The 12,895-nt window shown below is 35.2% G+C and overlaps 2 protein-coding genes across 2 annotated transcripts; both read left to right on the forward strand.

Annotated features, from left to right (window-relative positions):
- The first annotated feature begins 2,698 nt into the window (after window positions 1-2,698).
- LOC129904336 (uncharacterized) lies at window positions 2,699-8,112 on the forward strand. Its single transcript, XM_055979896.1, has 5 exons — window positions 2,699-2,836; window positions 6,436-6,553; window positions 6,783-6,885; window positions 7,044-7,130; window positions 7,782-8,112. Exons 1-5 carry the CDS (start codon window positions 2,770-2,772, stop codon window positions 7,932-7,934), a joined length of 528 nt encoding a protein of 175 aa, XP_055835871.1. The 5' UTR covers window positions 2,699-2,769; the 3' UTR covers window positions 7,935-8,112.
- A 753-nt stretch (window positions 8,113-8,865) lies between these two features.
- On the forward strand, window positions 8,866-12,296 carry LOC129904335 (glyceraldehyde-3-phosphate dehydrogenase B, chloroplastic). Its single transcript, XM_055979895.1, has 9 exons — window positions 8,866-9,058; window positions 9,280-9,387; window positions 10,109-10,270; window positions 10,362-10,529; window positions 10,898-11,058; window positions 11,178-11,239; window positions 11,318-11,367; window positions 11,474-11,880; window positions 11,968-12,296. Exons 1-9 carry the CDS (start codon window positions 8,957-8,959, stop codon window positions 12,098-12,100), a joined length of 1,353 nt encoding a protein of 450 aa, XP_055835870.1. The 5' UTR covers window positions 8,866-8,956; the 3' UTR covers window positions 12,101-12,296.
- The last annotated feature ends 599 nt before the right edge of the window (window positions 12,297-12,895 follow it).

Here is a 12,895-nt window from a genome sequence, read left to right on the forward strand (position 1 = left end):
ATATGAATCCAAATCTACCGAATCACTCATGTTATGATCTTCTACATTATGGGTCTTCCCGTTTCGTCATTTGGCTTATGTTTTTCATATAGCATTCAGACCGAATGACTCATTATGTTGATACTTCCACATATTATGGGTATCTCCTTATCATTCAAAAAAGACAAAAAAAAAATCAAGATAGCAAACATTCTCTAGAATTTCTCTTAGATTCAAACCCATAGCCGATGATAGAACTATAATATCTATTTTTTGTTTCCTACTTACACGAGCACATATTCTTGCTTTTCTATCAGTTTCTAATTTTGATCTTCCTCTCCAAGCTGATATTATGATACCGGTATAGATCAAAATTCCGTTATGGTCCAATTCTTATCGGTAATAAAGACCGAGAGAAGGAGCGAGCCTATAGAAAATCGAAAATGAAATTAAAAAAAAATCATGAATAGATAGAGTCAACGGTACGACGCTGCCTACGCGTGAATTAGCTTTCAAAGTTGAGCAGTCTCAATTTTATTACATGATTTGCGAATGAATGCTGGGCTGGGCCACCAGTCGTAAGCCAGGGAAGCAATTTCTTTTGTAGTATAGCTAGTCAGTGAGAGAAAAGGAAAGCTCGTTTCAAGTGAGTGAGCTCTCAGGGCTGTACAAAAAACTTATCTCCCCTATCCCAGGATAGTGCGAAATCATTCACACGAGTTCCCTGGCTGGTACTAATAGATAGAGCTACTAATGCTGCCTATTTTTCCATACCACTAAAAATTAGTATATATTTGATTTTACGTTAAATTGAATATACTTGGAGAGCATTATCGCGATGAAGTTATCCTCGTTTGATTGATATTCTTTTATCGAAAAATTATATTATGTGGATATGTAAGAAAAATAAAAAAATATGTAAAGATATTATATGTTGAATTGGAAATAATTCCTTTACTCTACGAAGATAGTGGTAAGATTTGTGTACGTCTTATTTTTCTCTACCACTTGTGAAACTACATTATGTACTATATTATTATTATTGGTGTTGTTATTGTATTGTATATTGAATCGTCTTGATTTATTCTATATTTACTCCAATAGTTTTAATGAAAATTCTAATTTCATCAGTGCTCTGATCAGTTATCACTTACCTAATTTTTATTATTCCATCTCGTTTTTATTCGAGACAAATAATAATGATCTAGAAATGGCTATTTATAGAAATGATTCTTCACCAATATTAGTAAACAACTTGATGTATAGTATATATTACAATTAATATCAAACTTCAATCAACTATCTTGAGTTGGAATCAAGTTGACAACTAACATATTTCATATTGTAGAAATTTTGTTACCAAACAGCTTGCTAAATTATTTTTTAAAAAATTGACATTTTTTACAGTTAATAGTTGTATAATTTAAGAAAACTCACGTTACTGCGTGTCTAATAATTAATTACCATTAGGAACAAATATGTAGCGTGAAAGTTATGTATTCACGTATTAATGTTTGAATATATCTTGCTTAAGTATTAGAATATTCATTAAACTTTTGCAAATATATAATTGTGAATTGAATTATTAAATTATAGTATTAATTTTAGATCATTGTAGGAACTCTTAAACTTCGGTCTTCAAATATTGGATTGTCATCGCATTCATCTCGAAACAAGTCAATTAAACTCATTGTTAATTAGTAGAAATTTGTTTTAGTCTAGGAGTAGTATATTTTTCTATGCGTTGGTGTTTTCTTTTATTACTTTGTAGGGCACAATGGGTATGTTGTTGTTGTAGGACAAATGGATAAATAGTCACTTTTTACACTGCTAATAAAGAATAATCGTTACATAAAAATAAATAATAATTAGGTTCTTTGTAATTAGTTAGTCAAAAATACTTATAATCTAAACACAATAAAATTCACTTCCTCTTCCTAACCAACATATTTTGTTTGATCATTTTTAATTGTTTTCAATGTGAATACGTTATGAGGAGAGAATAACATATATTGTGCTTGCAATTTTCAACAAATTGGAAAAATAGGACATTAATTGTTCATCGCTACATCAAATTTTTGATTCTACAATTAAAAAACTCAAGGAAAAAAATGTGTGAGTTCATGATTCTACCCTTGAGAGCTAGAGGAAAGAGTTCTTAATTTTTATAATTCAACCGAAAACTCGAAAAAATCTGTCCAACTTTTCAAACGAGGCTAAACTTAAAGACCGTCTCCAAAGTGGCCATTTCACTAAACAACCAAAGCCCTTTAAAATTGATTGGGTTTGGGTCATGGAAAATAACGGGCTTAGGTTGCTTGCGATCTACTTTTCTTTTGGCCCAGGTAGATCAATTTTTGCACATCTGTTTTCTTTTAAAATAGTTGCGTACGTATGTGCAAGTTAATCTCAACAAGTGAAGTTAATTACTTGAAATGCAAAGCTTTTGATATTAGGTGGTTAAATCTTACTCTAAAATTTTAGTTTTCATTTATTGACACCAATTTTCTTACACATTAACAAATAACTATCTATATTCATTCACTATAAATGTGGTGACTTTAGGGGAAAATGACATATGTCTAGAGTATTGAAGTTTAGGCAAATTACCCCAAACATGCAAAAATACATACATGTTTAATTAATTAAATTATTTTTTTAATAACATTAATAAGTATTGGTTTTTACGAAATATCCCCAACGTGGCATTGATATCATCGAATGGGAAAATATATAAGCCATAATCACTTCTCTGTTGTTTCAGTTTAATCTTCTCCACAAACTGCAAAAATGACTGCTCTTTCAAATTCATTGATTTTATACAAACCCACAACCCCTTCTCTATATTTCTCCTCTGGTAATTTCTTCAATTTCCCTTTATTTTTCATCAAAGTTTTTTTTTTTATTTATTTGCATATCTTGATCTGATTGCATTGTTTGTTTGTTTTTTTGTACTTTTTTCCCTACTGATTTACACTGCTATCTGAGCTTTTACGATCTGTCTAGTGGTTGTATGGGTGTGTTTTTGTTTTTCATTTCTCGATCTCGAATATCTTGCCTGCTTTTTGCTGAACCCTTTTAGGGATTTTCCTGTTGCGGAGTGAGCTTATGATTTGCGTCCGTCGAGTTCCGTAGTATAGCCAAATCGACGAACTGTTAGATGGGTGTGTTTGTTTTCTGTATCTTGTTTGTTTATTCCTTGTTGATCCGGTTGTATAGTTTAGTTTTGATGCACTCATTAAGATTTCCTGGCTATCTTAGCTTCATGTATGCGTCTCTCGAGCTCTCTATTGTACTCAAATTGTCGGACTGATATATAAGGGGTGTTAGTTTTGGATGTTGTTAGAGTGGGAATGAAGTGGTGGAATGTTTATATGGACTTGGCCAATCCTCCCTTCTCTAAGTTTTGTTAGGGAACAGGGGTATGATAGCAATAGAGTTCAAGCAATGCTTAAGAAACTATTTCAACTATGTGAAATGTTTCCCTGGGATTAAACAAACTCTTCAATATGAGAGGAACATGAACAACAAAATATAATTACAACAAAACCAATAAGATAGGAAAATTAACATTTTGGCTATGGAGTAAATTGCTTCATTCATGTTCCTCTATGAGAACTTTTCTGTTCCTTTTATAGCAGCAGCTAATGGTGAGACTTTTGAAGTAGAAAAGGGAAACTAATAAGAGAATATTCGCGAAGTCAGGTGCTAATCATTATCACAACATGTGTGTTAAAATTGAAAAGATTCTAGATAGTCTTAATGTAGCAACTTGATAGGTGAAAGTTAGGTGAAATTTGGTAAACTTGGTAGGTGAAAGTTTGGTAAACTTTGACATCTTGACAAAATATGATGAGCAAAAATTTATTCCTATAAATAGTTAGCTCTTGATCCATTTGAAACACACCTCAAAAACATTTTTCTCTTGTCTTCTTATATTCTAAGGCATTTGCAAAATACATTAGAAGAGTTGAGAATTGATAAAGTAATTCTCTTAGTTGTATTTGGGATCTCTCCCCTTTCTTTGTTAATATAAAGACAGTTATTCTCTGGTGGACGTAACATCATTTTGATCCGAACCACGTTAAATATTGTTGTTCTTCCTTATTCTTTATATTTTCACGTTTCTGCTAACAATGTGAAAGGCCTAAGGCCATCACGTTAAGTGATATTGCCAAACTTTGGCAACAAGTAATCAATTCTTTTTAAAATAAAAATATTTTCAACAGCTTTTGGCGGTTGAGTAAGACCCAATGCCATATCTTTACATGGTATGAGAGCTAGATCCATTTCCGTTTGGGCTCCCAGTCCACACTCTAGTTGAGCTGGGCGTGAAAGGGGTGTTAGAGTGGGTTAGAGTGTCACATTGGCATGGGAATGGTCTGGTGGTTTGCTTATATGAACTTGGACAATCCTCGCCTCATTATCTAGCTTTTGGGATTGAGTTAGGCTAATGTGTCATATCTTTGCAAATATTTTGTCGCAATTTTTCTGCATCAAATTAGAGCTTGAACAAGATATCTCTTGAAATATATATCCTGTCTTGGAAGATTTAGTCCCTTAGGAAAACATTTAGTCTAAAAAGGGATGGTCCAAGCTGAGGCAATATTTTTAGTAAGTCGGTGCTGAATTCCACTGCATTACTACCTATAGGCAGCAAGGGTGTGACTGTTGGGAAAAATAGCCCATGTCATAATCACGGATTTATATCCGATAAAAAATATTCATTGTATATAACAGTAATAACATAAGGAATTTTATGGAATAGCCTCTTTACCTTCACAAGGTAGGGGCAAGGATGCGCACACACCACCCTCCCGAAACCCCACTTGTGGGATTACACCGGGTATGTTGTTGTTGTTTTTGTTTTTGTGAATCTTGAGTAACATGCTTAAAAAGACCACTATACAATCAAAAGAAATAACCCTCTTTTGATTTGTGCACCTCACTATAACATCCCTCACACTCTTTATTTTTCCCCTGTCTGTGAATTTCTCACACTGCACTGTATTGCTTCTCGCTCTGTGTGATTTGTATATTGAAATGAGGAGCTGAAGAGATCCTTTAATAAGAGAAGTAGCTGCCCTTCTGATTATTTTCTGCAATTACAATTTGCAAATTGCTGGTCCACCGCTCAAAAACTAGTTTTGGATCTCAATCATCAGAGATAATGCTCCTCCTGGTTGGAAACCGGATTTAGCTTCTCTTGAATTTTAGTAGGGCATGCCAGGTCCGTGCTAGGTTCCTCAGTTTTAGGTATAATCTCCGATATGGATTGTTATTGCATTTTCAGGGACCAATAACTGAAATAGAAATGGAAAATTCTCTAATTTGACCAAAACCAGATAATTTATAAAATTTGAGACCCAGATGGAATATCAAAGCAATTTCATGAACACCAGATGTTTGCAAGTAAACATGTGTGTGCTAGTAGTAAGCCGGTGTTAACATTGTAGCATGAACTTGTCAAATGTTTTTCTGTTAGGATCCAGTGAGACATTGTTACTGAGATTTTGAGCTCTAACATCCGAATTATGAGCCTTTTGGTATGAAACTGCCATATCCATCCGTCCTATAAGTTTGGTAGGGAGTTGCCTGATTTCTAATACTTTCCCTAAGTTCACATTTCCATGCATGGAGTAAGAAAGTAAGTGATTGTTTTCTGCAATTGGGTTATATTCTGCTTGGTGATGATGTAACTTCCCTTTTTTTATTTGCCATGCATTTCTTATTCAATTTTGTATATCTACTACCTGGTTGTTCAAGTGATGATTGTTGTTGTTTGTGATACTTATTATTACTGTTAAATGTTAAATAAGCTTTTGATTTGATTGTGAATAGCAGGGAAATTATACTTTTTACAAATATAAATAGCAGCTTGCTAATTCAGTGCAATAGTTTATTCATAATCTAATAGATGTGAGGAATTATATGAATTTTCTGCTAGGTCTTCTCTTCACAATATCGAAATGGGGTCATGTTAAAGTCAAAGTTCGGGTGGTATAATTGATGTTTGTGATTATTTATTTTCAGCAAAGCACTTGAAGGCAAATTTTATGATACAAATGAAATGCATGTTCTCCAATACATGGGGCTTTTGTACTTTTTCGTGGAAAGCATGATGATAATATTTATCACAATTATTCCCCAGGGCTTTGGTATAGGGTTAGGAGTGCAACATGTGATGTGTGGGTAGACATATACATGGGTTCCAAGATAAAAGCCTAGTGATTAAGTGGAGAAGGGTAGAGGGGTTGGCCTGTATCCACCGAGTTTCGACCCGTGCACCATTGGCCTCGGGGATTTCTCGGTTATAAAAACAACATATATTTCTCATATTTGTGATTGGGCCTATAAATAACATTAGCAGATCATTTGTTGCATTTATGGTCTCCTGTCTTTCAGAACCTACAACAGTGTTGCGGTGTAAAACCTCTGACTTTATTACTGTGCTAGGTTCTTGCTTGAAGTCATTAGACCAAAATGTTGGTGCTACCAAGTTGTCCTTCAGTCCAAGTCACGGAGGAAAATCATGTTCTTCTAAAAGAGCATTGATCATTCAAGCGTCATACAGGTATTACCTTCTTATATTCATTATGCAGCTTTTGCATGAGCTCTCGGCTTTGAGTTGCTTTCTGCCAAACAAAACAGCAGAACCAAAATTGTCATATATAGGGGCAGGAACAACTTGGGTCTTGCCTCTGAGAAGCCACAAGGAAATTTGTTTCTTTCATATATTGGTGATCCATCTAAACCTAATTGAGAAAATATTGTATCGAATATCTCTCCTTCTGAATTGGCAGTGATGGTGGAAGGTCAAGAGGAAGCGGTGCTGGCATCTTTGTTGGTGGCTTTGTTTTGGGAGGATTAATTGTTGGCACACTTGGCTGTGTGTTTGCACCTCAGGTAAATATGGGATTGCATTGGTTGCTGCCTTTATTCTGCTAAATATACTAGTGAAAGTCACATCTTGATATTATTGGTCATTCTATATTTTCTTCTCTTTCTGAGCGCTGCACGTTAGAAGAGGAGCTAGCTGATTGCTGTGTTATTTTTCTTTGCAGATCAGCAAGGCATTAGCTGGAGCTGATAAGAAGGACCTGATGAGAAAATTGCCCAAGTTTATATATGACGAAGACAAAGCATTAGAGGTAAGCTGGTGTTGTGCACGTCTTCGATTATACAAGGAGATATCTTTGTGCCGGGAACCATCTCTTCTGATTAATATAGTTTTAGTCTCTCTTATTGATGTGATTCTTTTTTTTTTCCGAGTCTGTATACCTTAATCTTCACTTACACTTAAGCTGACAAGGTAATAGCTCTAGTAAGTTGCCATATTGGCATTCCTTCAAAGAACTTCTACTTTATATTTCCTTTGTTGGTGAACAATGAAAACGAAAGAGTACTACTCTTGCACTATAACCTGCAATTGTCTTCTCCCATACTTGAATAAAAGGATTGTAATTGAACAATTGCTGGTAGTTGTGACCATCATGTAGTTATGAACATGAGCAACAAATTATGTTTTTGAGATATGAATTCTGAAGAATACAGCCAAACAGCAAGATCAGAAGCTGTCAATTGTGTGTCGCTCCAGTTCTAAAAGTTTAGCTTCACTATTAGTACTACATGGATATTGATGCTTGACAATCCTAGTAGAAAGCTTCCAAGTAACTGTATTGGGGATGCTACTCTTGATCCCCTAGTGGAAAGGCGTTAGATTCCAGAGGATAAACAACCGTTCGGGGCAATAGTCTTATATTTCCACTTTCTCTGACTCGTGCATACTGTTGTGTCTGCAGAAACAACGCAAGAAGCTTGCTGAAAAGATTGACCAGCTGAATTCGGCGATTGACGACATTTCCACTCAGTTGAGGTCAGATGACACTCCAAATGGAGATGACACTCCAAATGGAGCTGCTGTGAACTCAGATGATGTTGAAGCTGTCGTATAAGAAACATTTCTATCTTCTTAATGTCAAGTCAGCTGAGGACATTGAATAAATGCGAATATTCTTAGTTCAGTTTTGATGTTTTTGGTAATTGCTACAATATAATATCCCAAAATGAGGAAACAGTATGTGATTTTATATGCTGCTTCTGTTTTTTATTGACATGAACTGTTAAACTCTTTATCTCTGTCCTACAATTTTTTAGTGTTTTTTTCTAGTAATATATTCTGTAACTTGTTACTAAGGGTAGCACGAGAAGCCTGTTTGTTCATGGATGTGAACATGCGAATCTTTAATATTGGAGTACCACACGTGGTTCCACAATAATATACTCGGTGTAATTTCATAAAGGGAGGTTTGGAGAGGGAACGAATACAATGTATGCAGATCTTACTCTTACTTTTATGTGATAAAGAGGTTGTTTCCAATAGACCGTTGGGTCAAAAGAAAAGTTTACCTTCAGCAAGAGCATCAATAATTTTTCACCTTTTCTAATGAATGTCTCTGATATCTTTCTTTTATAGTTGTTCCAGCAAATATTACCCAGAAGAATTAAACCCCCATTTAAAAGGACTGAACATAAGTGCAATATTCTTCTTGTATAGTTTTCCCCACTGTAAAGACTATTTTTGGGGGCTAAATTACACTGATGGTGTAAAAATTATCTGCGGTTATAAGTATATATAACTTAAATCCTTTTCACAAACGAAAATAAATTACGGTCAACTCAATATAAAGAATCTGAAGGGCATGCATGGAATAAAAAGAAATATGCCAACAATCTGTGGTTGAGATTATGAAAATGGAAGATTACATGGGGACAGGGGGACATGATCTTATCTTATATCAATCTTCATAGGCAATCTTCACCACTCATTTCTTTACCTTCAACATCAACCATGACTTTATTTTAACTGTTTCCATTAAATAAAAAATTATTAATAATATGGTGGGAACAAACCATATTTCAAACCATACATACCAAAAAAGGAAGTAGCTTTCCTCAAGATCATTCAGTTGCAGCCATGGCTTCTCATGCAGCTTTGGCTTCTTCAAGAATTCCTACAAGCACAAGACTTCCTTCCAATAAGAACTCCCACTCATTCCCCACACAATGTTTATCCAAGGTTCCTTTTCTTTCCTTTCCAATATATGTTTGATAGTACTAAAATGTTAGGTTGTTTGGACTTTCCAAAAATACTGTTTTACCCGTGTCAGATCCTCCAAAAATGCACTACTTTTGAAAGATCGCACACACTAGTCGACATTTTTTATGAGTCGGAGCAACATAGCTATAATATGTTAGAAAATTATGTTCTTTCTGAATTCTCATGCTTTGTTTGTGCAGAAGTTTGAAGTAGCTGAATTTTCTGGTCTTAGATCAAGTGGATGTGTGACATTTTCCAACAGAGAGTCTTCTTTCTTTGATGTTGTCTCTGCTCAACTCACTCCAAAGGTAACTCTTTTAATATCCATACTTTCAGTTTTTCTTATACTCCCTCCATTTCAATTTGTTTGTCACACTTCCCTTTTTATTCCGTTCCAAAAAGAATACATCTTTACTCTCTTAAACTCTGTGTTAAGTCAAAACCAGACAAACAAATTAAAACAGAGGAAGTAAAGAATACTAAGAGAAGACAAGCTATAGCTTATCTGCAGGAGGATTTTTTTTAGTATATTTTAACATGGCGTAGCAGGTTCCTAATCACAATGATGTGGACGATCAATTGTAGTTCTCTTTTAAGTGATCCTAGTTATAGTGTAATTGTTGCAGTTTGTCTCTAGAACTGCAGGTTAATTTCAAATGTTTAGCTGCAGTGCACAGGTGTCTACAAGACCTAAATTCAAGGTAGAATAGATAACGTAGGACTGAAAAAGCTGAGGAGGTGCACAGCAGAATAAGTTGTTGCTGTTTTTTTTTTAGCTGTTTCTTTCTTTCCTCGTTTGTTTAGAAGTCTGATAGCTATTTTTTAGTTCAGTTCCTTATTTTCAGCAAGCAGTAAAATCTGTTTAGCAGATTTTTAGCAATACTCTACTGTCATTTAGTTAAGCTATGATCTATATAATCAGTTCCTTGTCAAAATCTTAACAGTAATACTGTGACTGTATGAAGTTAAAACTCTTTATAGGGTAGTAGGCTTGTGGAACTGATCTGTTTTTGTGTCATGGCAAACTAGACAACAGGATCAGCTCCTGTCAAGGGAGAAACTGTTGCTAAATTGAAGGTTGCTATCAATGGTTTTGGACGAATTGGTAGGAATTTCCTCCGGTGCTGGCATGGTCGCAAAGATTCACCACTCGATGTTGTGGTTGTCAACGACAGTGGTGGTGTCAAGAATGTGAGTCCAAATTCTATATTTTCGTTGTTGCAACAATTGATTCAATTAAATACTAACAGTTGCTAGTTTTGCTGCAATATGGATGCTGCAGGCATCTCACTTGCTAAAGTATGATTCAATGCTGGGAACATTCAAAGCTGATGTTAAGATAGTGGATAATGAAACCATTAGTGTTGATGGAAAGCACATCAGGGTTGTTTCCAGCAGGGATCCCCTCAAGCTTCCTTGGGCTGAACTTGGCATTGACATTGTTATTGAGGTAAATTTCTTCACTCCGGTCTGTTGAATACATAATTAAGAAAATAAAAGTGTGTTCTCTCTAAACGGTTTAAGTTTTTAGATGAGTTGGTCATGCATTGTTAATGGTGTGATAACTGATATCCATGTTCATTGAAGAAGTAATTTTATCCTGTTTAGGTTCAAATACTGATACTCATTGCTATTTTTAGAAATTGTATGCACAACCATGATTACATGATTTGCGCGATAAGATTGAAACAATGAGGATTAAAATAAAGAAGTTTCAGCCCTTTGTTGAAATATACTCTAATCTTTGAGGTTCAAACATTTACAACTTGATGATTTCTGGGAAATGGTTCCAAGCTGATTATATTATTTGAATCACAGGGAACCGGTGTGTTCGTTGATGGTCCAGGTGCTGGGAAGCACATCCAAGCTGGTGCCAAGAAAGTTATCATCACTGCACCAGCAAAAGGTGCTGACATTCCTACCTATGTTGTTGGAGTGAACGAGCAAGACTACTCTCACGAGGTTGCCAACATCATAAGGTCAGTGTTTCCGTCAATTATGTGTGCATCATTTTAAATAATTGTACATCCACAAGAATATAAGCTTTGAAAGGTTCACATTGTTCAAATTTTAAACGTTCATTGATTTGAAATTGCAGCAATGCCTCTTGCACCACTAACTGCTTGGCTCCATTTGTGAAAGTCATGGATGAAGCACTTGGTAAGCAGCATATTGTATTACAATAGCAGGACATGGGCACAAATGTTGTTGTGTTAACTATTTCCATTTACATTGCAGGAATTGTGAAGGGTACAATGACAACAACTCACTCTTACACCGGAGATCAGGTAATAAACCAACGAAACACCTTCGGTCTATGGTGCTTTCATGTCAATATGGTGATGGTAGAAATTTGTAACTCCGTGCTAAAACTGTTGATTCTGTTGTATGCAGAGGCTTCTCGATGCTTCACACCGTGATTTAAGGAGAGCGAGAGCAGCAGCATTGAACATTGTCCCAACCAGCACTGGTGCAGCCAAGGCTGTGTCTTTAGTGCTACCTCAGCTTAAGGGAAAGCTGAATGGCATTGCTCTCCGAGTTCCAACACCTAATGTCTCAGTCGTTGACCTCGTTGTCAACGTCGAGAAGAAAGGAATTACAGCTGAGGATGTGAATGCAGCTTTCAGAAAAGCTGCTGATGGTCCATTGAAAGGCATATTAGATGTGTGTGATGCCCCTCTTGTTTCAGTTGACTTCCGATGCTCAGACGTTTCATCCACCATCGACTCCGCCTTGACCATGGTCATGGGAGACGATATGGTCAAGGTCGTGGCTTGGTATGACAACGAGTGGGGATACAGGTAATGTTCAGTAACCATACGTGAAATTAACCAAAATCTTGCAAAACTTTCATGGTGATCATATAGTTTTTTTTGTGTGAATTGCAGCCAAAGAGTGGTGGACTTGGCTCATCTAGTAGCAAACAAATGGCCAGGTGTTGCAGCACCAGGAAGTGGAGACCCATTGGATGAGTTCTGTGAGACAAATCCTTCTGATGAGGAATGCAAAGTCTATGAATAGACATTTTTTTGTTATGTTAATTCCTCTTTTAAGATGGATGATTTTAGAAGAACAATAGTTTTATTTTCTATATATTTAATGTGTAAAATTGAGTGGGAAGTCCCATTAGCTTAAGAAAATAATATCACAGCGGTATGAATTCTTTCTATATTAATTCAATCGAGACTGAGAATAAATGTGATATAATTTGACGAGACATTTTTTTCCTCCTCCTCAATTCTTTCAGCTTTTGATCTTAGTTTCTATGTTTCTTCAAAATGAACAATTCAAGCTAGTTGATGACAAGTTCGTTGACATTGTGTGAAATGAAAGAGACATGGACAATTCACTTTGTGATAGGTAACTTTTACTAATTGAAGACACAAATATAAAATTACCCTTTTTTCCCCAAAAGATAATGAAAGAAATTTTTTTTTGTACAAGCAGCACTTCAAATGTATTTACAGTTTGCCACCTACAATTTCTAAAGCTTTGCACGTTGACATCTTTCTTAGGCATCCATATTATCAAAAAGTGTGATTTGGTACTTGTTAAGTGACTTTTTCTTCAACCAAATTAATGCCATTGAGAATGAATTGCTAAGTGCAATACATTAAATGAGACAAGCAACAAAATTTGACATTGAGTTAATTGTATCAAGGTTGACTATTTCACATAAAATTAAGTTGTATGCACTATCACAATTACTTCACTTGTACTAAGTTTATTACCCTCACTTACTTTTTAATTGTCGCGTTACGCTTTTTAAGGTTCAATTTTATTAATTTTGAAAATTAAATTAGATTATATTAATTC

Source organism: Solanum dulcamara, chromosome 9 (assembly GCF_947179165.1).
Source record: "Solanum dulcamara chromosome 9, daSolDulc1.2, whole genome shotgun sequence".
In the NCBI taxonomy this organism is placed as follows: domain Eukaryota; kingdom Viridiplantae; phylum Streptophyta; class Magnoliopsida; order Solanales; family Solanaceae; genus Solanum; species Solanum dulcamara.